At 38.8% G+C, this 26,676-nt stretch overlaps 2 protein-coding genes across 3 annotated transcripts in view; one reads left to right on the top strand and one right to left on the bottom strand.

Annotated features, from left to right (window-relative positions):
* LOC111247760 (sodium-dependent noradrenaline transporter-like) overlaps window positions 1–14,554 on the top strand; it is a 36,232-nt gene extending 21,678 nt beyond the window's left edge. The window contains exons 4-18 of the mRNA XM_022799076.2: window positions 1,672–1,755; window positions 2,247–2,446; window positions 3,391–3,538; window positions 3,696–3,827; window positions 3,979–4,195; window positions 5,023–5,161; window positions 5,290–5,448; window positions 6,202–6,281; window positions 6,639–6,750; window positions 6,965–7,090; window positions 7,317–7,457; window positions 7,582–7,782; window positions 8,494–8,569; window positions 9,095–9,186; window positions 9,799–14,554. Of these exons, the coding sequence (XP_022654811.1) occupies window positions 1,672–1,755; window positions 2,247–2,446; window positions 3,391–3,538; window positions 3,696–3,827; window positions 3,979–4,195; window positions 5,023–5,161; window positions 5,290–5,448; window positions 6,202–6,281; window positions 6,639–6,750; window positions 6,965–7,090; window positions 7,317–7,457; window positions 7,582–7,782; window positions 8,494–8,569; window positions 9,095–9,186; window positions 9,799–9,888 (1,997 nt within the window). The 3' untranslated portion in view covers window positions 9,889–14,554. The remainder of the gene's footprint in view (window positions 1–1,671; window positions 1,756–2,246; window positions 2,447–3,390; window positions 3,539–3,695; window positions 3,828–3,978; window positions 4,196–5,022; window positions 5,162–5,289; window positions 5,449–6,201; window positions 6,282–6,638; window positions 6,751–6,964; window positions 7,091–7,316; window positions 7,458–7,581; window positions 7,783–8,493; window positions 8,570–9,094; window positions 9,187–9,798) is intronic.
* Window positions 14,555–16,864: 2,310 nt separating this feature from the next.
* LOC111247822 (beta-hexosaminidase subunit beta-like) lies at window positions 16,865–26,676 on the bottom strand. 2 transcript variants are annotated; one of them, XM_022799252.2, is made up of 13 exons: window positions 26,285–26,673; window positions 24,176–24,307; window positions 23,734–23,875; window positions 23,518–23,639; window positions 23,054–23,164; window positions 22,616–22,759; window positions 22,313–22,406; window positions 21,958–22,150; window positions 21,374–21,530; window positions 20,962–21,111; window positions 19,945–20,066; window positions 19,341–19,436; window positions 16,865–19,194 (listed from the first exon to the last, which is right to left on the bottom strand). In XM_022799252.2, exons 1-13 carry the CDS (start codon window positions 26,405–26,407, stop codon window positions 19,122–19,124), a joined length of 1,659 nt encoding a protein of 552 aa, XP_022654987.1. In that variant the 5' UTR covers window positions 26,408–26,673; the 3' UTR covers window positions 16,865–19,121. The 2 variants fall into 2 exon arrangements, with proteins under 2 accessions (XP_022654987.1, XP_086841253.1); XM_086985127.1 differs by lacking the exons at window positions 16,865–19,194; window positions 19,341–19,436; window positions 19,945–20,066 and adding an exon at window positions 20,570–20,765 and having other exon boundaries at window positions 26,285–26,676.

The following is a 26,676-nucleotide window of genomic DNA, read 5'->3' as shown; positions in this document are numbered from 1 at the left end:
TTTTGACTAGGTTGTCGCTGGGGTATCGTAAGGATGTAGCTGGGATCATTCTGGGATACCTTGCGTCACTAGAAAGCTAAGCTTTCTGACACGGTTCATCTTCTTCAACTAGGTGCACCTATTAAAGTTCTACGATTTGCTGAAGAGGACAGTTAGGTCCTGTTGTTTATCTGACAAAAATGTAAATGTTTTTTCAGCTCGAGCTTATAGTCACCTATAAGCTATACATGTACACGCATTCTTAAGAAGATCGATCAACGTACAACTCCCAAAGAGTCAGAAAAGCGGCTCTTATTACTAATTATTCGTTGCTTTTCGTCGATCAACTACCGGAACTTTTGTTCATACCGAGGAGACCAATACAAGGAAAGCTGAGACAGACCTTGGCCTATTTTGATTATGCAGGTGTTAATCGTAATTATAAGTGACGTGGCCTATAAACAGGGTCTAAAAGCCTCCATCTCGCATTGTGTTCGTTTAGCTAAGATATCTAGAAGGATGATTTCCTTAAAATTCACTGTTGCTCAAGTAGACATATATTCTTTTTATTATTTTTGGCACCAACTCTTCCAAATACAGAAATCAATCTTCAGTACCGAGTATTTTTTGTATGCATAATACGCCAAACAAAAGAAGGGTTAACCAAATCACTGTGGCCTCGGGTGGCTGAGCTGGAACATCTTTTCTTGAGTCGTTTTGTCAAGGCGTGTTCAAGTTACTACATCTTTGAAATCTGTTAAGCACTAATCTCAAAATAACCAAGCATTTTTACAAGATCTAAATCGATCATTTTAGAACTGTACCAACTAGGAATATATTTTACTTGGGGATTTTTTCTTAGGTTTCTCATTAAAAAAATACGGTATGCACGTTTTGTTCCTCATTTGCCCTAATGTTTACATGTTACATGAAATTATCAAAATTACTTCTCCTTCAACGGGAAGATGGTTTAGTTGGTGGGGTACAATGAGGTCATCAAAAACAACATCATTCATTTACATTAGATAAGCTGTTCGATAATGAAATAGTGTTGGCAAGGTGGTTTGTAAATAGGACTGGCTCATTCAAAACGTAACCGCCATACCATTTGGGTACGATACAGCCGTAATACCATATTTCTGTTGAACCGTATTTGATTGGTCATGTATTACCACTGAAGCATTCGACTCATATCTGCCCTCGGATTTTGAAAGTTCGCCTCATCTGTGGCTTTTCATTTACATATCTCAATTGACCAGACCGTATAGAACAGTCGTTTATCAAGTTCCACATTCATGCGGAGCGTTTGACCTTCGGTGACAGAATTCACAGTATCCCATACAACTCTATATGATTTCTCTTTCACCTAATGGGTTGCACATATGCATGGACGTTTAACTCGACGGTAACCGGTCGTCGATCCCCACATAGCCTATCTTTTACTTTTGCGGTTTAGGACAATTTTTTAGGCTATGAGTGCAACGCTACTGCCATGTGGCTGGCTCGAATACGGCAGCCTTATGCAAAAGGCCAGTTACACATTGTTATGTTGCTTCGTGACTTTTCGGCTCTGAAAGTCCTTTTCCTATCACTTCGAGCTGATTTTCGGCGATCGGAATTCGTGAAAAAACGGTAACAAACTGATTGACGCATTTCTCTAATAGGGCTAGCGCAATTGATTTCTTTTTACAGGGAACTCGGCCAAAAAGAAGCTGCGCCGATTATGGAACAAAGACGACGGATATTGCTCATACAGCAGTACGCCGATCTCATGTGGTAAGCCGATCTGGACAGAACCTTTGCTCGCTCGAATGGCGATGCAAAATAGTTCCATCCGTCTACTGATAGTTACAATGATATTTGGAATATTGTTATTAATACCGGTCTGAACCGAAAATTTGCGTCATATCCAACATATACCATGACAATGTAGTTTGACTGTATTTGAAGTTCCACTATCAGCGTTGTTGGAGTAGCAGGTCTGGAAGCTGTATACAAACGAAATCAGGTAACTATGAAGATGTTTTATGAGCGCACCCACTGTATTAAATAGCCACACTGTAGACTAAAAGGACCCTAGCTCTAATCGTTTATAAGAACATGTCACTTGAGGCCTCCAGAGCCTATTCTCAGTGTCTGTTAGTAGGGCCAATATTTCGTACTGCTAGGTCATAAAAACAAATATTATATATGAGACATTGATTTTACGCGTGTAGGTCACGCGTACTGAGTGTATCTATGAATAAATTAATTGTCATTAATTTTAGATACAACAGCACTTGAACCATTGAGTTGTAGTGGAAGTCATACGGAAGTGGTGTTGAGCGTCCGGCCTGATAGTGGCACAGTCACAGGACAAGAGATCTCTGACAAGAAACATCTGAAGGATAAGCACCATAGCAAAGCTATCAATACGTCAGATGTTCTGCCCGATAGCGCAAATGTCCTGCGCAAACCGTCCAAAGACGTACGTACGTGCTTAAGTGTAAACAATAGTTTCTTTCATATTTGACCATACGTCCTACAAAATCCATTTCATTAATCTGCAGTAGAATGAAATTCTATATAGGAATTAGGTCGATTTCGGAAAGATTTTTCACTGCGCTGAAGCGTGCAGTGTTTAAGAGCAGCCAAATCGGCAAAATGGCATTGGATACTTCCCTTCTAAAGAAGGCAGTTAAAAATGATGCTGTCAACTTTTTATAATAACTAAATACTGGAACTTTCATTGCGTGCTCGGCACCTTTGGAGGCTTCTCACCGTAGTCACGTCAACGTAGTAGCCAATGAGAGACCACTTGACTGATCACTGAGTAAATACATTAAACGTACGTATAAAGCTAGAATATTGTTTATGTCCATGAAGAATTGCTTGTACGGAACGAGAGTGTTACAGACTTCATTGTCTACCTCTTTAAGAGGACGAACGAATATTTTCCCTGTCGAAACAGCTGTATCGCCCTATAGATGACTAGCCAAAAAGTAGAACATAGGCCATGCCACGTTTCGGTCCATTAGTTTGGATCTCCCTTTGTGGGCCTATAGAAAAAGTATCAAAGGAGATCCGCATTTCCTTTCTACTTCTGTCAGCCGACAGGTAATTTTTTGTCTCGACAGAATTTTCTTCGTTGAAGGTTTCGACCAGTGGTTGGTCTGTGAGGAAATCGTTTTGCAATTCGATCCGAATCGTCGTTTTTCGATCGCACAAGTAACGGTACTAGGCTTCAGTGCCCGTATTACAGAACCGACGGGGATTTGAAGTCCAAGTTCGAAACGTGTAAGGACATGTACGAGCAGAAAAAATTTTGAGCCTTCTAGAGATAAGGTTATTGGTTATTTTTCTATCTACACGGCTACGGTGAGGTTATCTATAATATGAATTGTCTTTGATTTGTGCTTTGTGTACCACTAGACTTCAAGTTGCTCCGACGCAGGGGACAGGGCCGATGAACGACCGCAGTGGCAATCGAAGGCAGATTTTTTACTTTCAATTATCGGATTTGCCGTCGACCTCGCTAACGTCTGGCGTTTTCCTTATCTTTGCTATCGAAACGGCGGAGGTGAGTTTTCCCTGATGCGGCAAAAATCGGTTCAGGATACTTAGATCCACGGCTAGTTAATATATTAACTCACCGTTAGTACGGTAATATGCCAGTTCACATAAGTTCTACTGAAAGGAATAGCGCAACATATCACTGAGCATGCTTTCCATTTCAGGCGTATTTTTAATCCCATATACGCTTATGTTGATCTTCGGCGCTTTACCACTCTTCTATATGGAGCTGGTCGTGGGGCAGTACAACCGGTCGGGGCCGATCAGCGTGTGGAACATGTGTCCTTTATTTAAGGGTAAAATCATACGTGAATCATTTGAAGCTTATACTCGTTTACATAGAGCAAAAATTTCAATTATTAGTCATTGAAAAAGATTAGAACATTTGCAGAAAGGCTAAGCTCATTCGTCTGCGGCGAGAAGTTTTAATGTAACCCTTCTTTGCAGGCGTGGGCTACTGTGCAGTGTTGATTTCGTGGTATGTATCGTTCTATTATAATGTGATTATTGGGTGGGCAATCTTCTTCGTTCTGTCGTCGTTTACATCACAATTACCATGGTCGACTTGCGGCAACCCCTGGAATACGCACACCTGTTACGCGGGTGACACGGAATCCGGAATTGCTCCTGCCAATAGAACATCGGCAGCTCTTGAATTCTTTAAGTAGGTGAACCGAGAATATACGAAACGAAAATGCATACCATAGTTAGTATGCAATAAACCATTCCACTTCAACAAGCTCTTACCACACGTGTCCGTACATACGCATATCATTCCTTGCTACAACCTATTCTTCGGATTTAGTCTAGAAGGGGTAGTGTACTTGACATCCGCTTCGCCAAAAACAATCTTTGGAGTTAGACTACTCGCAGATGAATTACTACTAAGAAAAATGTCTAAATTATTTGAAACGAGCTCTGTGAAAGTACAGGGCTTTGTCTTCCGTGCAGTTAAATCTAATAAATCAGAACACAGTATAATATATATATATATATATATATATATATATATATATATATATATATATATGTATATCCTGATACCTCCTTCTTGGCTTGCTTTTCTCTCATAAACGCTATCATCATCGCTATATTTTTTTTAACACCGTAGGTAGGTAAATGCTTAAATATCTGTGACGAAAATGGGACTGCGCTATAAGGATAAACGGGCCTACACAGTGAGATATTGCTTTTCTACAAATGGTACAAATAGATCTATTTACTCAGCTACGAAATACGTTTCGATATTTATTAAGCTACTGGGCTTTGAAACTATACAAGGCGAGTAATATCTGCCCTAGCTACTAATGCACAACAACCCCTGCAAATAGATATCATTTTGCGAAGAAAGGTATCATTTGAAAGTATTCTTCTCCACTGAATCGGGATTATTTTCAAACACTTTCGTATAGGGCCCTATCAATATCGCAACAAAAGTATGATGCAAAAAGTTAACAGTTTCGCTATAAACGGTACTTTTCCATGTTGCAGTCGTGGCGTTCTTGAGCTGCACACATCTAACGGAATGCACGACTTGGGACTCCCTAAATGGCAACTTGTGTGCTGTGTGTTCTTTGTGTTCTGCATCCTCTACTTTGCGCTCTGCAAAGGCGTTAACTCGTCGGGAAAGGTAGGTCCTTACTTAGCCTGGGCAGGCCAGTGCTACAGCCAAAATTTTTGAAATAAATCCTACAACTCGTGTAAACCCCCCAAAAATAAAAACTTGTAAGTCCTGATGGCACGTAATGCTGATTATAGGTGGTCTGGTTTACCGCAACGGCTCCATACGTGATCCTGACTATCCTCTTAATACGAGGAGTTTTTCTACCCGGCGCAGCCGAGGGAGTTCGCTACTATCTCCGACCAGATATCTCAAAATTATACGACTCTAACGTATGGGTCGACGCTGCTGTACAGGTGACTATTGCACGATTTCTGCAGGGCACCACTCAATGAACTACGTCAAATGCTGCGTATGTTTGGAACGAGATATCGCGTTCAAGCAATAGCACTATAATCATTGAAGAAAAAAATAAATGGCATAAATTAATATAAAATAAATAAAATTACATAAAGAGTAGTAGGGAAACCATACCAATCTTCACATTGTTTTCTTAAAGATGTAATCTTCGGTAAATATTTTCTAGCTTATGCGTTTGTTTATTTTTTTGCGGTTTTGCAATAATTTTTCAGTGAAACACAACATCAAGTTCAATACAAGTGGCGTTAATAACATTAATTGTACCTTCATTATCTAGTCTTGCGTTTGGAAGCTTGCAGATCTAAAATGTGCTACTAATAACATCATCTCTCATTGACCATCGAGCATTGTCTCATACGTATCGATCAGTCCTAATTCCAGTAGATATGATACACAATGTACGGAGAGCCATTCAGTATCGTCCCTACAGACGAAAGTTCGGGCAACATATCCGTTCCTTCCTTAAAATAGGCCTTCGGGATAGGTAGACGCACTACACTAATGTCTAGCTTATAGTTAGATAAATCATTTTTTTCGATCGAACAATTCGCGCGTTATGTATAGGACTCCTAGAGTTTGCCCTATCGAGCATGATTACGATATGTTAATAAATAATAATATTTTATGAAGTTTTTTTTTAGCGCCTTGATTGTCACGCTGTTATTTGTTTGTTTCATAACCCCAATTAGGTGTTTTTCTCGGTTGGTGTCGGATTTGGCGTTCATCTAACATACGCGTCGTATAACCCCTTCAATAATAATTGCTACAGGTAATTAAAGATGCCCATTAAAAGCCAATACGTTACACTGGATGTTATTTTTCATTGCCCAAGACGCACTGCGTAAATACTGTCTCAGCTAATTCAATGTTTACTGCCGTACAGACAAAACAAAGAAAGGGATGCCCCAATGTAGTCCCTCTCAAATCGTTCCGCGTATAAGGGCGAAAATTTATTGATCTGTTTCTGTCACTTACGTGCCGGGAATAGGCGCCTTCTATTCCATATGTACGCGCATAGCACAATCAGAACTTCTTTACCATATTTGTCTAATTCTAAAACGCTTAGAGCTGTACTCTATAGTGAAGAGTATGCAAGTCAGTGGTTTTCGACACTGCGTATTTTCAGAGATTGCCTGATGACGGCGTGTGTCAATAGCGGAACGTCTTTCTACTCAGGTTTCGTGATTTTTGTTTATCTCGGATATATGGCTCAAAAGCAGGGCGTACCTGTCGACAAGGTTGGTTGTCAATAGAATCAGACTGCATGAAACTATAACGACGTTATCAATCATTTTACATTTCTCACAAAATCGATTTGTTCCACTTTTATGGTAACAACAACAAATTTATAAACTTGTATAGTATTTGTACTGAATTACAATTATAACGGTAACCGTCAGTATGCAATTTAACGATTATATATGGCATAATAATTCCTGATATATATGCTAGGTGGCGACGGAAGGTCACGGATTAGTGTTTCAGGTTTACCCTGAAGCAATTTCTACGTTGCCTGGAGCGCCATTCTGGTCGGTCCTTTTTTTTGTCATGCTGCTCACACTAGGACTCGACAGCGCCGTAAGTGTCGGCCCTCTCCGCCACGATCGTCTACGTCTATGTATCTATTATTATATTACATTATTGGCAATTATCTCTACCTTGGAACATCTAAGTTCGTTAATCAGTTGGCAACAACGGGTTATATGAGTGGAAATGTTTCAAGTTAATTGCGAACCTGTAGTGGCTATATCGTACAACGTACGCATCTATGTTTCAGCTTCTAACTTGTATGCATCTTGCTTAGATGGGTGGTCTTGAGTCTGTGATTACAGGCCTTATGGACGAGTTCAATTTCCGCATTGGTAAATATAAGATTCCAAGAGAACTGTTCACGATCTGTGTGCTCTGTGCCTCGTTCAGCATGTCGATGGTCAACGTTACGCGAGTAAGTTACTTTCTGCATTTATTGACCATCTCTTTATGGAAATATTACAACAAACTCGGAAAGTGTGAAATCTTGCTATTTGGCGCCCATTCGACCTTAAACAACTGTACTTTTGTGCTCTCAGGGAGGCGGTTATATGGTCACGTGGTTCGACACGTATGCAGCAGGTATCAGCCTCCTCTGCTCGGCCCTCTTTGAAGCTCTCGCAGTTTGTTGGGTGTACGGATTGGACCGCTTTGCTGATGATATCCATCAGATGCTCGGTTTTCGACCCGGCCTATATTGGAAGTGTTGCTGGAAGTTTGTCTCGCCAATCTTTCTCGTCGTATGTATTCTGAAGCAGAGCGGTTCTCACTATGATTAAGGAACCAACCAAATGAGGATCCTGGCTAACATGTTACCTCAACAAATAAAAAATGCATGTCCCGCCAACGGTTTTGAGAACCGGATCAAGAGATAGCAGGATGAATCCTGAATTGCTGTTGAAACTGATCAAGATCAACAACCGTTGCTCGATAATCTATTAGGAAGCTCACATTCGTTCGTACAAATGACTCTGGGAATTGGCCACAATCAGCGGCATCCTAATCTAAACTAGTTTTGATACTTTACGGATGCCTACAATGACAGAGGCATCCATTGTAATAATTTTCTTAAATGGCACATTGGACTTTACATGTCAGAGATAATTGAGAAGCTTATTTAGGTGTTTTTACAATTTTAGACTTGTTTTCTTTCTAAATGATGTGTTCCGTATGCCGAATTCATGGAAATTCCTTTCACTCTCAAGCCGGTTCTATAGATAAAAATAGGTTTACAATGGAACAGAACAGAGGTGTATAGTTGAAGCAAAAAATGAATTTTTCTTAAAGACATCACCTAATAAACTGAAAGGCATATAAACGAGGAAAGATATTTTAAAAATACAAATCAATTAGAACACCACTTGATTATCAAAGCTGCGAATTGAGCATTGGACAAAAGCCAACTGTTCAAACATTTTATTGATATTGCGCTATATTGATGTACCTTTTAGACCGTTATTCTATCAGCGATCTTCAACTCCGGTGTAACCGAATATAACGGCTATATATATCCTCCATGGACTGAAGGTAGTTATCATATAAATCTGTTATTTAACTGTTTTAAAAAATTACAAAAACTTGGTGTTAATTTTGGTTTCATGCTTCTCTACAATGTACAATATACAGAGTACTACCATGTATTTCAAATGAAAAAATTAACAAATCCGTCAGACGTTAGCAGACTGCCTAATATTTCATCATCTGCGTTGAATGTTTGTCAAACGATGTTTATTTTTAGGTGTTGGTTACTTTTCTTTAATAAACAGTTCTTCACTACATGTTAGTAAAACAGGTAGCTGATGAAGTCGATCCACCGCGATTATATATATATATATATATATATATATATACAGCGTAAGCACACATAAGCCTCACAAACTAATTTTGGTTGCAGAATAATAGTCTCTGTAAGTTGATTAGCGATATCATACGTCATATAAATTGTAGGGGTTTCTTGGGTTCAAACTAAGCATCGTTGTTAAATCATATCTGATTCTGTATTTTACAGGCATGACACTCAAAAGATTGCTTTTATGCAAACGTTGTTTTCAGGAATCGGATGGGCCTTCGCTCTTTCATCTGTAGCTATGGTTCCTTTAATAGCAGCGTGGAAATTTGCTCAGGCAAAAGGATCTATAAAAGAAGTGAGTGTCGTGCTTATGTAGCACCTGACGCAAGATTTATAGAACATTCATTATACGACTTATTTTAATTTACTTTATTTTAATTCATTTTAATACTTAATGATTTAAACAGTTATAAGTCAGCGTAACTTGAAAACTGAAAGCATCTGTAAAATGCGAATTAATCAAATGGGGCAAATGTTGACACCCAATGTCATGTCGCATTCTTCTGTGTTTTTCTTTTGCTTTGATTTTTAACCGACCCTTGGTCTGAGGTGCGTCATAACTCAGGGCTCTAAGCTTTCCTGAAGCGAAGTGCGGAAGCCGTGAGGCGCGCGCTCAGCTTTGTGAACTTGCAGCCATTTTATGTACTGCTCCTACCTTGCTGGCATGTGGTGGCCTTTTATGTCTCATATGTTAACGATACGATGCTTCATAACGTAAGCGTCATTCCCGTGAAAGTATGTTCTCCAAAAAAATGGTTTCCTGTGAACTACTCAGACGAAACTATCTGTAAGCCTCTAATTTAACATATCAATATTTTTTATGATAACAGTAACTACCAACACGTTGCACTCTGCCTTCAAGGATATTGTTTACTCACATATTTGCTTTAATTTTTTACGTTTACAGCGTTTCAAGGTGACGACACAACCAGTTCGAGACGACGATCATCCTGGAACTATCCGCGAACGGCAGAAGAATCCGATTGCGGAAGTCTGAGCCTACCATAGTATCTGGATACTTTAAAATCACAGTCTTCAACAGCGGATTCTCGCTATTATTTCACAAAGCACGTACACGATTCTGGAGAATCTTGAGCACCGTACCAATAGGACATGCTCCTTTTAAATTCTACTCCAAGAACAGGGAAGGGATTAAGAGACAGGGGTTTATGACTCTTCGAAAAGAAATGTCTTCAGAAGAATCGTCATTTTTATGGACGGTTAGATAAGCCAGAAAATTGAAACTAGCTCCGATTGATACCAGAGATGAATGACAAGCATGCTGTCAACAAACCTTTGGGCTCAGCGTGCGACTGCGAGTGTATCCGAGCAGCTCGAGGAGGTGCTAAAACTTAATGCCCATACTGGTTGTACTTTCAAGCAGTATATACACTATCTTTTACCTCCAAAACAACTGTGGTAAAGCAGCTTGTGTAGGGTTGGCAAAAAAGTAATACCACCTGCTACGTAATGTTGTCCATTCTGTATGATCATACGTTCCTTATCTCATTTTAACATCGACCAACCTGAGTGTAGGTACAGGAAACAGCCTGCTAACGAAATCTGTAAATATTGTACTATAAATGAATGCAACCATAACAGATTCCTGCAGAAAGCCTAAACAGGTATCAACGGGAAGTTCGGTGTTCACCTGTCCTTATGGCAATCTGAAGCCTAAAACGACTTTTAGGTACAGCTGAAGCGGTGAATTAACGTCACGTCAGGGATACAGAGGACACTGATTCACAAACTCGGCTTGCATAGAGCACGTTTACGTAACGCAAAGCTCTTTATATTTCACTTACTTTCAGAAATAGTTTTGTTGATTATGTACAGCAGTTCTATTCCTACCATCTCTCCATGTATATAGATTATATAAATATATACAATGTAAATAATAACGCTATAAAAATACCCCTACTGGAAGCATATTGCGTTAAACGTTTTTTTTTTTTTTTTTTTTTATGAATCAGTTCATATGATTTTTAGCGTATGCTTTACGACATGATAAGTAATCTGCACTGCTTGTCTAATATTCCTGAAAATTTAATTCTATTTATTAGTAATGCAGCAGCAGATACAGTTTGGTCCACCGTAAGAATACGCACGTACTCCTTATCAAATATTTGCAAGGCTATACTTAAAATAGGCATTTTGAGGCTGGTTAGCCCTTCGTAGAAGCCGCTGTCTACCATGTGCTCCCTTTTTCCTTTTGCCATGTGTCAAAATGATCTTCTTTGGTACCAGGCTGTAATTGAGCCATGCTTGTTTTCAATCGCCTAGATGCTCTGTCCTCACAATCCATGAAATCGAGCCTAAATGCAATGAATTTAACAAGTTAAGCCATCACCATCGGAGGTGCAATAGTCGTTTACTTTAGCGCCGCAGTAGTGGTCAGGCTCGAACCCACAACGATGAGATGTTTGGCTCCTCTCTTCAAAGGTGTTTCAAGTCATTTTGATTTTTAATGTTATATTTAGCTTTTGAATAACTGTTTTTGGCCAGTGTGAATGTATGTAACGATCAAATTGAGAGTACTTCTCACAGTGCCACAAGCCGTTTGGACCTTTGCGGACATGTTGGTGTTGGAAGGTTTTGTATTTATAAAGATTTGTGCAAAACTTTTGTTGGGCCAAAAACTATAACATACCAGGAATGTCCCCGACCCTTTTAAGGGCAAGGCTCGTTTAGGTCTGAACACATACGTCAGATACCTGTAAGATTCTATTATTCTAGCTATATATAGGGTCTTAGTAGATATTATAGCTTATCCGCTTTCGTTCGATGAATCGGTCGCTTGCCACGTTCGTCTTTAACATCTAGATATGTCGAATTGAAAGAAAAGATACCGATATGTTCTGTTGTAAACCAGATAAAGTACTGATAGATTTGTTAGTTCGTATGCCATGACGCTCGCACCCTTGTGTCCTTAAAACTAAATAGCGCCAAAATTAGAAGATCGAGCTAGTGTCAAATGCTAGTCCTTATAAATGCATCCGTGCGGTGTGAAAACAACATAAATTCAGATTAAATAATGTTTTATCGGTCCATTGACGGCGGCGATGAAGGAAAGAACTGTATATAAATGAAGCAAAAACTTCCAGCGCCAACCCTATTACTTTTGGGAAAGGGGTTTATTGTAACGCTAAATTGAGATGAAGGAGCCCTGTTGGTGCGCATTTAGTGATTCAGGAACCCAAAAACTGCCAGTTGCCCTGTTGGACCTTTTTACGGCGGAAAAACCTTATTACTTACTTATAGCTGGTTCATGTTAAAAATTATAATTTTACTTATATATAGAATTATATCACATCCTATAGAAGCTTCAATCAATGTTCCCTCCCTTGTCAAATGGCGAACACCCATGGAGAGAATATAATGATTTTCGGACAAAAGAATACTCCTCGTTAGCAGTTCGAGAGAACCACTAAGCTGCAGCATCATGTAATAAGCAGACATGCTTTTCCTAAGAACAAAAAGTTTTTATCCATCTTGAAAACGAAATTCATTAGTAACTTATCCTTAAACTTGTTAGTCTAGATAATTATAGTTAATACCAAATGCTTCAGAGCGGAGCAAAACACGGATCGGAGAAATGTGGATGTGTTCAGATTTACGTAAGGGCGGCGGTAGTGCGCTGGCCTTTTATTGCCAAGTTGTATTTTTGTCTATTAGAAAGCCGGACATCTTCAACTCGTTTCCGACAGTGTGGCTACGCATGGCGGACGTTTAAGTGAAGTCTTCTGCCCAAAGTGAGTACTCTTTAGAAATGGCTTGAGACAAGCTACATGTGAACACGAAGTCTATTTGGGGCAATATATGCATCCGTTTCTGGGCAGTCTTCGCCTAAACGAATGAAATTATTATGTGGTAGGGGCAGTATGTAAAATTTCGTAGGTATATAGCGAACACGTTGAATATAGCAGGTTGTCGCTTGAGGTGACGGTCATGAAATGTTTGCTGCACTGACAAATACGTTGATAAAGCCGCTAGATAGTTAGACGAAGACGTATTTTGAATTGTTTCATTAATCTGATGGTTGTCCATTTGACATATAGACTTGCTCACTGTATTCTTGTTGGTGCTGTGACCATTGTTACCACGATCGCATGAATGACCATATACAGATATAGAGCTGATAAAGCGTTGCAAAGTACCTTCATCATTATTATTTACTTGTGCACAATAACGTTGCTATATACATGGTTAGTTGATGTTATCTTTAAGAAATTTCGTCTGCTAGCTAGGAGTTCGTCCTTTGCTATATTTCTATTAATAATTGATCGTGCAACAAGAATGCGAAACATAGTATCAAGGTGTCGTACAGGTGATTATTTTTCTATGATGAGGCCCTTTTCAAATGTACCACACGACAAAATCAACAGTTGTGTGTACCACTGATTAACGTATCAGTTCACCATGTGACAGGACAGCTTGCTATGATTTCCCTGCTATATTCATTATAAGTACTTCCTGTTCTTCAAAGGTGTCAATTTTGCATGGGTGTGTATGTGTATATCCGTGAAGTAACCTCACTCAGAATTCCTTCTGGCTATCGAAATCTTTTTTACGAAGTATGTGCAGGCCAGTGATTTTGATGTTTTTTGTTTTGCTTTTTCGTTCTTGTCCGCGTCGGACAGAGAGCGATTGTGCAGATGCAACGATATACAATGTTCTACATTTCACAGTTTTTAGCTATAGAATCATTCGCAAACCACAGTGGCCTGGATTTACCACACCTATAGCTAGGTAGGTACGTCCGTACGCGGGGCGAAAAAGGTGTTTAGCTAGATATCTAGAGTAGATTATCAGCTGGGTGAAGACAGCGAAGGCTATGTTGACGCCCATGTTTCGATAATGAGATTCGAGTCGAACCGCTCGCCGCAGGCTACCCCATTTAACTGAACCCAACTTATCGCCTTCCTAACGAAGATATTTTTAACGAATAGGTATAGTGCATGTTAGCTTTTCGTTTACATGCAAGTACAGTGGTAGACAAACGTTAAATAATTAACAAAAACCACATTAAACCGGACCCGCAGCATGATTGAAAGATAGGTATATACTGTGGCCTACATAGACGTTCACTAGAATTAGGACATTATTCTTGTTCTAGTTGACGGATAGCAAACTGAGGTCAAGCTTGCAATAGCCATCTGTGGACTACGCTATTTACTGTTATCAATTGGGCAATCTAGGCTTGAAGCTGGTTATAGACATAGCAGATATGTAAACTCTATATCCACTGAACCTCACGTGATTCTCTAGTCCACAGTCGAGGCGAGTTCGCTCTTAATGGTAAATAAAAAAAAAAAAAAAAATACGTAAAATAGTCATATTAGAATAGAATGCCGTAAAAGAGGGAAACGCAAAAAGTGGATACTATAAATTAGGACAAATAGCGCGACAGTTACGCAACGATATCGAAATGTTTAGACCCTTATCGTTTGTATATACCGCCAAAACAGTGTATTATCGCAATAACGCTTAAGTGTGCAATGGCGATATCATCATATTCATATCACTCAGAAATTGGTGTCCCTATAAACGGATAGCTATGCTTCTAATAATAATAAAAGAACGACGAAGTATATTCAATAGCAGTGCGAGCGCATAATTCCATCCTGAGTACAACATTTGCGTAGTAAGGCAAAGACTCACTGATTACGTAACGGTTACGGCAGTGACGAAGATCGCGGTTGCCAGGTAATTAGATGATCTGGTAGACGGTATGGCGCGCGTTTCTTGTCCAACTCTGGTCAGGAACATCTTTGAAATACTCGTGCTCTCGTGTATACGGTACGGGCTTCTTACGTTGTCGGCTAAGCGAGTGCTTGTAGCTGAACTACTGTGTAGGATTATGATTAAAAAAGGGCACGTCATAAGAGTCGTGTACTGTAAAATAGGACATTCCAAGGCGCATTTATAACGAAAAGGTATATCTGTGTATAGAGCAATCCCAATTCCAAATAGTTTATGTTTACTATTGTATCACAACAGTGAAGATGTGTAAGCCCAATGGAATATGGCGTCAGTTTTGGAGGTGTAGAACGGTGTTGTCATAGCACCAGAATCTGTAGTCAAAGACGACAGTGAGTAGATGTATCTATGTCTATGAAATACATCGACGGATAATGTGACGGCTTGTATAATTATGATTACGAGAGAATGTGGACTCTGAAAAGCCGTTGAAATGTTACAATTTTTACGTACTATAATCTGCCACATTGGACATGCAAGGGAATAAATGTAATTCCCAAACGCCGGTCGACGAAGTCTGCGAATTAGAGCGCGGCACTTCCTTTGAAAAGGACTAATGTTGAACACAAATAACATAAGTAAAAGGCAACACCGACAAAAATAACGTTACGTCAAATATACAATCTATTTATGATACTTAGCACATTTAATCCATCTATATACAGTAACGGGTTATTCCTTAAAAATACTGCTGTTCGCATAGATAGTAAGTAATAAGATAGCCCATCACCTACCTCTATATATATATATATATATATATATAAGGTACGGCATCTAAATTGGAACATATTTTAGCGGGGTGTTGTCGTAAGGGGTGTGCGTTCGCCCGCTACTCCTGGTACCTTGGTACGTAAGTTTGCTTCTGCTAGGCGAAAATAATAAACCGTGCCGCATGGTGGAAAACGATGCGTCAGTCCCGCAATTTAAGAGAAAATGAACTATTATCGAGGATATTTGTATGGGACGAAGACCCACCAAGAGCAAAGTTTTCTTCCAGATTTCCTAGAGTCTAGATTGTGAACATCTTTGATACACTGAGATATGGAAATTAATGACTGTTCCAAAGAGGAAAATATCGACTATCAGTTCTTCCTATATTAAGCTATCTGCAATTCTTTTCTTCCAAATTTGTAAAGCCTTTTTGTCTTTATTGAAATTTTCTGTATGTAGCGTTTTCGAGCAATACCTTAACGAGTTTACAGCAGCCGTTATCGCTTGAGATACTTGCAGACTGAAGAAGAAGTATTTTAAAAATGAGAGATACACATATATACAAAATGTTTTATTTAGACGCAGTCTCAGAGAAAAGGTTCCAATTTAGGTGTTGTGTATATATATATATATATATACATATCGTCTAACAGACTGTGAACTTATATAATAAAAAAAACAATACAACAACTAAGTCTGTGGACGGAGCCGAATTAATGCAATTCGTAGCGATGTTTTTTTTCTGGACAGAATAAGCTTATTGTTTATAGGGGGCGTACCTGCGCACACATAAAATACCCTGCATAAAAGTAAACTATGTACAAGTAAATGTGCCATTAGATTTGTCGACCCGGCTTAGCTGCCGCATAATGTTCTAGTAACAACTGTGTACTTCTGTCTGTGCTTCATCAGAGGCGACACAATCAGTTCTCTCTCTCTCTCTCTCTCTCTCTCTCTTCGTCCTCGAAAACAACGTTTGTCGCGCTTGTGCGATTTCTATAGCAGAAGTAAGGCTGGACTGATATCAATAGACAGCTTGTCTCGATTCATACATAGAAGGCAAACAGGTTGGTTAGTTTTACCGGGTAGAGATCAGTCATATATATATATATATATATATATGAGCGGTGTTCTCCAAGGTTCTAGCGATGAGCGTACGAGAAGCAGTGGAGCTATGCATCCAGCCATGATGAACGTTTCTTAAGCATATAATAATAAACCCTCCATAATATGTTAACCCTAGACAATTTTTTTTCTATTAGGCATCGTCTCGTAAATAAGATCTATTAAATCAGCTAATATCTAATTTAGGGTTACGACGATGTACACAGATATATATATATATATATAGCAAGCAGTAAACAGTGGCTTTCTGCAATGTATTATACTGACAGCGGTTATAGTTAGAGTAGTCAGAATCCTGACTAAAAATATCGGCTACTTAAAGTACCAGACACTAGTTAGAAATGGAACGTTACTTGATGAAATCACGAACGCATCTATTTAAGACACAACAAACAGAGAGGTGCGGTTTATTTCATATTACTTTACTTACTAATGAGCAACTGGTGGGGTCACTCATTACAATCTCCATTGAATTAGAGGAAACGTACGGTTTTTCTACGTAAGGTGATCAACTGGGTGCTGCACCGGTTTGCTGGTGACGACTAATATTCTCTTAGCGTCATTCTGAGTGAAATATTTCCCCGAAACGAATGTGAATCCAACTAACACTCTGCAAATAGTCGTCTTTGAGGTAAATCCTGGACTGTTGGATTCGAACTCAGGTTCCTTCGGGGGCATCAGGAGCGCCGCGTAAAAAACGACCCTATTTAGTACTGCCCATTTTCGAACTATCAATGTTGTCGCATATTAATAGCTAGGTCGGGCTTTGATGGACGAAATCTTAGAAAGCATCTGAAGTACATATTCGTAAATGTAAACGACGCAGTACATTACTAGTGAACAATATACGGCGCGCACTACCGAAAATGAAGACCGGGAAATAGAACGGCTGATGATCAACAATAGTCGTCTGAGCGAAACGTATGTACAGCCGCTGTTCTCGGAAAACATCATACGACACCCAACATGATACTTATCAATAGTAGTATCCGCAGTCGCTATTGATAAAAGCTTCAACAAAAAGGGAAATTGCACATTTATATATATATAAGTCTATAATCATACGATGAAATTGTAATAAAGAAAAAAAAAACATGATGACTAGTGAAGCTAATATGAGACAACGATTTACACATTTAATCCTTTTCCAACTCCTACCTTCATTAACCTCGTCAATAAGCAGAGTCCTATGAAAAGAATAGGCAAAGTCGAAAAAAACAAAAGGACAATTAGGATAATAATGCTGATGATGACAAACAGGCATACACAATGAGCCCATACAAAATGAGCGTACACGTTGGGAGAGTGAAGCGTGTGATGGGGGGTAAAAGTATCCTCAGTCAATGGCCCCAAAGTATTAAACTTCGAAACCGTCCTTGTAATTTTGTGCGTTTTGTTAAAGATGAAACGTTCCCAACGCAAATAAAGATGCTTATAATTAACGCGGCTAGTTTACAGCCTCTCTCTAATAAAAGCAGTTGAACCGAATATCATCGATATTGATAAATACTGAATTGAATATTAGATATAAATAATTGAGATAACAAACAAATAAAGGCTTTGCTAAGTTGCAGTTAGGCAATGTGTTTTTTCCAATACGAATCGGCTGCTTGTCATAGGTAGTAAGTTTACCCAAATATCAATTAACATAAATATAACTTGAGGAAGCTGTCAACATGTCAATTGCTGTTGAAACGCTATGAAGGTACATGCTGACGCGTAATCTATGCGTCTGCATAGTCTGTGAATGTTCCGTGCAATCGTGCAAAGTACAACGATTTGTCCAAAAGAAGTTTTTCGGTTCAGTTTTTCGGCTGAATTAACAAGTGAAGGTAAGTTGACTTTTGATGAATTCACCCAGTCAGTATTTCTGATGCTTGCGTCTCTGCAAGCCTAGTTACTATTCTTATCGTAACTGCCGATTGACAACTGTAATAGAATCCATTATGTGATATTATTTAATATCTTCACTGCATACCGTGATTAACATAATCGTAATTGTATGGGCATTCAGTCACTTTTTTGTCTAACGGGTAGAGATGCAGATAACTAGCCGTATAAAATACAAGAAGATATATTGTTGGGACCACTAGAACGCAGGAGTCATTTAGAGAACAGATTCGCGCGGATCAGACATATTAACAATATACGCCGTTTTATACACCGCTTCAGGCAGATGGCAATGTTCGAGCTGGCTAAAAAGCGTTTTACAACTCTGTAAACGAATGAAATTGGTTACGTATCAGTTTAACGTGTTTTTATAAAAAAAAAAAAAAAAAAAAAAACGGACGTATTGTTGACAAAAAGTACTGCAGCTTACTAATATTGTCACTGTTTTAATAATCTGTACACCCTATGGACCCAAGCTGTAAGCAAATACTTAACGCAGGCCTGCTTTTTTTCTATCATAAATTTTGTTTTTATCATTCTTTTTTTCATCTTTTTTTTTCTTTCGTCTTTTTTTATCATCAGAAACTTAGCAGAAGTCATTTAGAGACCAAGGTAATTCGTTATTAATAGAGAAGATGTAAACTGAGCGCGTGACGTTGAGCACAGCACGCTGATACTGGATTTGTATGTTTCGGCATATCTTTTCATTAGCAGACCATTTTAACCAAAAAAGATTCCTTTAGATTACATATCCCAGTCGTATGATCCGCAGTATCCGTTCATAATCGGCTCAGCAGGGATTCCCCGACGAATCATTCTGTAACTCAAACCGTCCATTATGTTTTTACTGTAATACCTACTTACTGCTTCGAATTTAGGGTGAGGGTTGGCTCATTGGGTAAGTATATATATATATATATATATATACACTAAAGGATCCTACGATCTCTGAATGGTGTGTACCTGCAGCGTTGCTCGTCAAGTCTCCATTTAGCCTCTTCTGGATCGTTCACATAAGACGCTGACCAGAGACGCTCCGCCACCGACGACGCGCGGGGCCTTTCGGTAAAAAACAGCACGAATTATCGAGCTAGTAGTCGTCTGCTAGAGGATCGACTGATAACCTTATCAACCATAGCCCGATAATACCTTATTAGCATGCCCAGTTTCCTAAAGGAATGTCTATATTAACGAGATCTATCGTTTAATTACCCGAGACGTGCATACGTTACATGCAATGTATTAAAAACCTGGCGAAAACTTAATTGTGCCGTTTATAAGCGGTGTTCTTACAGTGACCTATTAATCTAGATAGAACCTAATGGATGCACGTTTTTTATAAAATTGTATGCTTATTTGAAACTATGCATATATTTATTTATACTACGTTCTCACTGGGATCGGTTCTAACTGTATTCAAGATTGTGTAACGGGCTAGCAATTTATTTAGGGATGTCTGCAGAACCGAATGGGTTCGATTTATGAATAATAATCCACAGAGTTGAAATACAACTAAATTATAAAGCGTTAGACATCACATGTCAATGAAATTTTCGGAGGCACTAACCAGTATCTAGAAATGACGTTTGTTGCGTCCACAAATTCGCCCCACATGCAGGCTTCGCCGCCAATGACAAGTTTTTTCTCCTCGTCCGTCGCCTTGAAATCCGTAGGGTTTACCGTGTAGTACTAAAAAGACGTCAGCAGAGAAATGTCGGAAAATCGGAGGCGGACCAAAAAACTCCACGAATTTCTAGTTGATGTCAAGCAATATACGGAAAGCCTTTCGAGTCTTCTATCGTCAAAAGCACCTTTGGAAAAGTAGTGGCCGGTTGAAAATTCTAATTACTAAAACCCTTCATCTTCCTTTCATTTCAAGCCAGGAAAAAGTGTACGCCTGAAGACCAATATTTAGCCAGTACGAGTTTCTACTTTTTTCTTGCTTCTGAAAAGAATTTAGTCTGCGTACAGCTTATGAATTGAAACAAATCTATGCGTACGTTATCGACGTTGCCTCTAATTGCCGAAATCAACCCTCAGTAAAAAGCCTCCAATACACAGCTTGAAGAACTTGACAACGTTATGCATGCCTGCCTGTTTTGTACGTTTGTTGCTGTTAAGCATTAGTTTAAACGGTAGGGTTTAAATATCCGTATGTTGTATCTGGTTTCAAACCTATAACACTACGTACTCCTATATTTAGTCGGCGAACACGTCACCGCTGCACTATCACGAAAAGGGTTTCGTGTAGGAAATTTTCGAAATGACACCGAAGATTCTTCGAAAGCATATGAGGCAGAAAAGTAGAACATATTCAAGGTAAACCCCTCCGCAGAGCGCTGAGGTGACCTTTACAGTTGAACGAAGAATTTGAGCTTACTTCTATTCCTGGAATTGATTCATCCACGTTTAAATATATAGTTGTGTAATTCGGTCTACGTTCATCAATAGTAGTATAAATACACTCAAAAAACGACACAATGTATAATGTATTATTTATCACAAATAAGTCAAAACGCCGGAAGCCGGCGTGAGGGCACTGTTCTTCATGCTAGCTATTGGTAATGAATGATGCATTTATTACCTTCACCCAGTCTGCGCCATACTGGATATAATTTAGGTACCACGGAGCGGACAGCACGACTTGATAACCGTGTCTTACTGCCTGCTCTAAATTACGTCTCCAAGTTCCATTGGTACTGCGCCAAACTTCAATGATTGTGTCCGGCGCGGGCTGTAATAGGCGTCATTACATAGAAACACTAAAGTATTTTACCATTGCTTTTTTGCAGGATTTTACCAACAATTGCTTTGCAAAATCAATTCACTTCAATCACTTCCCAGCTTAGCAAAAACTTCCCGTGAATGGTATCAACTATTCCGATACGCATGTCGAAATATTATGCAATCATATTTGTTTCTCTAAACAGATAGCTCGCCTTTCCCCGTGCTACAGTATTGAGGACTATGTTGAGGGAAATGGGACTCTTACCTACCCTGACATTATTATCAAGTGGGTCTTGCCAGATCATGTACTTTGCCCCAAAAGCCTTTACGTTGTCCAAAGTTCTTTTTACATAGAACTGCTCCAGTCGGGATGCTGAAGTCATGTTGTGCGCTTTCATGAATTTACCTATTTCTGGGTTCGACTGCCTGTAAGCACACCAACTAATATTTAACACGACGCTTGATCGTTGAATTGGCTCCTGCACCACTAGTATGCATTAACGTCCTTTTAAATGTACTCGTAAAGACACGCAGTTTGGAACACCTCTCAAACCCTAACATCTGCTATATATTACTTTAAATTTTGATGAAATGATGAAAGGTTTGAGTGTCTATGTCACACAGTTGGCTGGCATTCCCAGTCCGGACCTTTGCTGTTTTAAGCGACACAATATTAACAGGCAAACAAACAAAACGCCATATGTAAAGATCTACCAAATATTTTAGTTTTCTAAAAGCAAATTTCTCAAGCGCGTTACAAGTTAGTGAAATCACTCGATTATTTTCAGCGTTTCAATTATAATGAAGCCGTACGGGATCTTGACACCTCTATACGTAACTGGGAACGACTTACCAACAGTCATAGTAGACTTCATCCATGCCCAGATGCATATAATTATCGGGGAAGGTCGCATTTACCTCTTGAAGAATTTTCTTCACAACGTTATAGGTATTATCTTGTGTTGGGTCAAGTATTTCGTGCGCAGAAAAATGAGGGTATCGAGATCCTTCCCGGCCATTCGGGTTGTAACACGCGGTAAGGATATCTGCCAAATGAAAAAGAACCGAAATTCAAAAGTGCTTAAGATGAGGAGTGAATTTACTAGACAATCAGTAGTATCTACTACAACTCATCTGCAAAATCTTTATAGATTTTATTTATTTACTTCTTTATAGAAGTACCTATAGAGCCTTGACGAAAAACCTACCAGGGAATACTTTTCCAAGAGCCTGTGAATGCCCTGGTGTGTCAACCTCAGGAATAACGCGAATACCACGTTCTCTGGCAAACTCAATGATCTCCTACAAGAGGAATATATTTATATACGTATAAATATATATTTACATAGATTTATATATAAATCGAAAACCTTTCATGCATACTTTTAAGCTCCCTCTTTTTGGATGCACTTGGTTAGCTAACAAAAAAACATGCAGTTACTGATTCGTCCTTCGTATAATTAATTAACTTTTATATCAGTGGCCTCGTATATCATTTATTCCCAACGCACCTGAACGTTTTCCTGACTATAGATAAGCTTTGGATGATATGCAGAATTTGTCAGATTGGGGAACACTTTCATTTGGTAAGGCCACGATTGATCGTCAACTATGTGCCAATGGAAAACATTAAATTTATTGTACGACATAGCTTCCTGCAATTAAAAAAAGGTATAAATTAGTTATATATCTCTCCAAGCCTACCAGTAATTTATGTTATCAACATATCGTTAGATTGAAGCTTCGGCAAAACCTGTAAACAAGTAATCGAAATTCGTTTTTTTTTTCGGTATTTCTAGAAAATATTCCAACGTAACGTCGCAATCGTATTATTATTATTGTTTAAGTTTAATAGTATAGTTTGCTAACTTTCAGTGCTGGTAGCATAGGGAACACGGACTTAGATAATCGAACCTATATTTTAGAACGTGTCAACTTGTGGTACTTACCAAGTTCCGCTTAAGGGTCTTCATCGGCAAAAAATGTCTGGCGGTGTCGAGGTGAATTCCACGGAAGCCGAAGCGTGGCCAATCCCACACACTCGATTCATTTATAAAGTACTAGGTAGCCAAACGCGGGTAACAAAAACGTAAAAAATCGACGACAGTGGCGTTAGATAGGTCGTTGCCGAACGACAAATCCAAACATTATATATGCTCGATAATAATTGCATATTAAGTTTAAATACGAATCGAATGTTTGGAATAATATGCAACCTTGATTTAACTATCAGTACCTCGTAGTAGCATAGGGGGACTTGCCATGCTTGCGACAATAGGCGTTTGTTTCTAATTGCAGGTTAAGACAAAATACACGGTTTTTCAGTCGGAAAACAGGTCTTCGCGTCGGTCGTCAGTGTGTTTGTTAGTGAAAAAGCAATTACTACTAAATGGAAACTGTTCCATCTCCTTACGTGATTGGTATTTTCATCGATGTATACGAGCTGCGAGAAGGTCTCGAGACCCCGGAGAACTCCCCACGGGCTGTTCGATCGTAGAGTCGCTTGACGAAGCTTCGAGTCAATTGTTAATGCGTCTGTTTGTTCAAAGATGTCAAAACAAGTTTTTTAGAAGGATAAACAGATGTATGTTGTGTGAAACAACCGATTTTTCAATTTCACTTTTCTTACATGATTCATCCATGCCATGTTGTGGGTATGTACAGTCGGCTTTTTCCGTCAGATCTACGTTTAGACTCCGTAGACGGGGATGACATGACGGACTTGGTACTGACTCCTGAATAAAGATCAGTTTTCGATAGCGAACAAAGGCCTGAAGAATAAAGTGAATTATTGCATGATACGTAAGTGGAAAGTTCCGTAGACGACTTGAAAACGAATATGCGTATTTTCTTTGTTCCCAAACTATCTTACGGACATTTCGAGCTTTTCCACAAATAAAAAAAAAAAAAAAATGTTAAACATCAAATATGAAATACTCTAGTTGTTTTTACCACAACTGAAAGAAAATTTAATTTTACATAGAATGAAGTTATTTAAACTATACGCTTCTCATAACTGCTAATTAAATTGAAATGCAACACTATTTGTAGATATCAGTTATACTCCTAACCTTACTAATAATGTCGCAGTCGTCTATGTTACTGTTGAAATGAAAAGAATCAGGCCGAAGCTCATAAAGATTCGGACTCGCCGCGTAGGACTGGGGCATCGGCCAGGGTGAACCTGGTGGAGGCGGTGAACCCTAAAATAGGATCGTAAAGGAAAATCATTCAAAATAATTAAAATGTAAAAATAAAATTACAACATTTTGAAGTATACCAAGTTTTAGATCCTCTTTATCTGGGTGCAATTAAATTACTCATTTTAAAATTTCAGCATCATCTCAATTACTACTGAATCGACGTCTCTTATACGCAGATCATTGAAGGTATTCACGCTGAGGGTTGTCAAACCTAAAATGTATGGCCTTATGCCTTTTCCCATTAGCCATGAGTCAGTTTCAGCTAGTTTGTTATAGCAAAATCACATGCCAGGAATCAATATCAGCCAGTCTCTTGTGATGCGACGATGTACATCAGATACGAAAGCGTGTTAAAAACGAGCCAAGTGTCGCAGTTAAGTAAAAACGATCCTGCAAAAATATTCTTTATTTTTAATTGTACTATTCGGAGGCATAGAAAAACGTGCTCCTACTTAATTGACTGCTGCAGTAGTAAAAAAAATTTCGAGAACTTGAAGAATTATTAACATAGCTACGTTTGTTCCCGAAAATATCACGATTACACAGCAAACAAAATCACTTGAAAGTTTCTCAAAACTACAAAAGTGGTAAAGTTAATTTAAATTAAGTCAAGTAAAATACGAACAGGCTTCTTTATGAAGTTAAAAGAACTGCCTTATTTCGGTCGTCCCCAAGTTCATGACCAACGAAAACCTCAATGGACTAGAGGAAACGGTCGTAAGCTGTTAACACATCTCTAATTACTATGCGGGAATTACTATGCCCCTGCATGTGTCAAAGTTTCAATTATTCTAATTTGAGCACGCTGAACTTTGCCGAAAGTGAGCTAAAGTAAAAAACAACCCTCCAATTTTCACTTCGTAGACGGTTTTTTCGGGTTGTTGAAACAACAGAAAATCAAATTGCACATTGTTTTAGGTCTATAATAGCTACACTATAGCAGGCAAACGAAATGTATGGGAATAAACATTGGATTTTCTTTCGAGCATTTTCGCAGGCCTTCTACAACTGTTTTAAGTTGAAAAAGCTGGTTCCTTCTAAGTAGTAACTTTTACGCCGCAGCAGCATACGATCATAAAACATTGCTTCGAGGCCTTCCTGGTACTGTCAACGTACCAGGACGGTCAGGAACAGTCAACGGACTGTTCTGTTGATGAGGCATAAACCAGAGCAGGATTTCCCCTCTCATTATTTATAAGCAATTAGATTACACGCGTACAGATCCAGGCGTACCCAAGAGCCAACTAAAGTGTCTTTCACAGGCCCTTAGTATTCTATTTTGATAGGCAGAATCAATTTATCTGCAGAGAATTTTCCCGTTGCACATACCTGTGCTAGGCTTACCTGTGGGCCATGTCACTCTCTGGACTGACACAATTTTATTTCTTTAATAAACATTCGGTGCAATCCTACACGAGGATATTGTAATGCAAATATTAAAATCTAATTATTCGATTAGAACTAAATTATAATAACTAAATTATTTACGGTACTAAATTCGCCTTTTTACAGAGTAAATGCCATCATCTTTATCTTCGGTTAAACGAAGAGCAGCCGAGCATCTTCTAATGTTCCTAAATCTTCATAGATTCAATGGCTTAGATTGGTCCAAGTGCATTCATTTAGGTGTTTAACTGAGAGAGTTTCATCTAAGTTATATCAATTTTTCTATGAAAAAAAACTGTCATCTCCCTATGCACTTTATGACACTATTCAATATATGTACCTCAACATATAACCACTCATATGCACTTCAGCTATAAAAATGCTTCTAAACTATTTTTAAAAATTTTTCTATCGAATGTAGATACAATGAATCTTGGCTGCCGAGAATAAAAAATTGATACCTTACCGTCATTAGACCTCGAAGAGCATCCATTTTATCTGATGGAATTGTCTTCCACTTTGCTCAGTTGATTATATACGCATTTCAGCGTACATCGAAGAAAAAGCAGAATCAGAATTACACGATCTTACCTTAAGCGGGTTCCTGGGCTCCATGTAGGTTATGTGAGCGTTACATGGTCCAAATGAACCAAACGCCAGCACCACTAGGACTACACAGGCAGATGTACTACTTAATCTATTGGAGACGCCCATCAGTATTTGTTGTACACTCACTATGGTCGAACGTAGAAGCACGAACCGTCTTCAACTTCGTTGCTTTGCGCAAATGCTGTTTTCTATATATCATAGTTAATCTTATGAGACACGCGTTCTAAGGTCGTTATGAAAAGTAACACACTAGATGGCTGTTCTAAATTTTTTCAGCTCTTTTTAGTAACAGCTAATTAAGAAATTACCCGGGAATGTCTGTAGAAACCCAATGCACGTTATAGCCTCACAGCGTGTCGTTGATGTAAACTGAC

This window comes from Varroa destructor, unplaced genomic scaffold (assembly GCF_002443255.2).
Source record: "Varroa destructor unplaced genomic scaffold, Vdes_3.0 BEIS01000003.1, whole genome shotgun sequence".
NCBI lineage: Eukaryota > Metazoa > Arthropoda > Arachnida > Mesostigmata > Varroidae > Varroa > Varroa destructor.
The sequence above is the reverse complement of the archived record's forward strand: the minus strand, read 5'-3'. Positions and strand labels throughout refer to the sequence as shown.

Coding starts and splice junctions, on each gene's coding strand:
- LOC111247822 (XM_022799252.2), bottom strand. CDS start 26,407: ATGGGCGTCTCCAATAGATTAAGTAGTACATCTGCCTGTGTAGTCCTA. Junction 23,876..24,175: donor ACTGCGACATTATTAGTAAG/GTTAGGAGTATA, acceptor TTTATTCTTCAG/GCCTTTGTTCGCTATCGAAA. Junction 21,112..21,373: donor CACTTGATAATAATGTCAGG/GTAGGTAAGAGT, acceptor CGCCTATTACAG/CCCGCGCCGGACACAATCAT.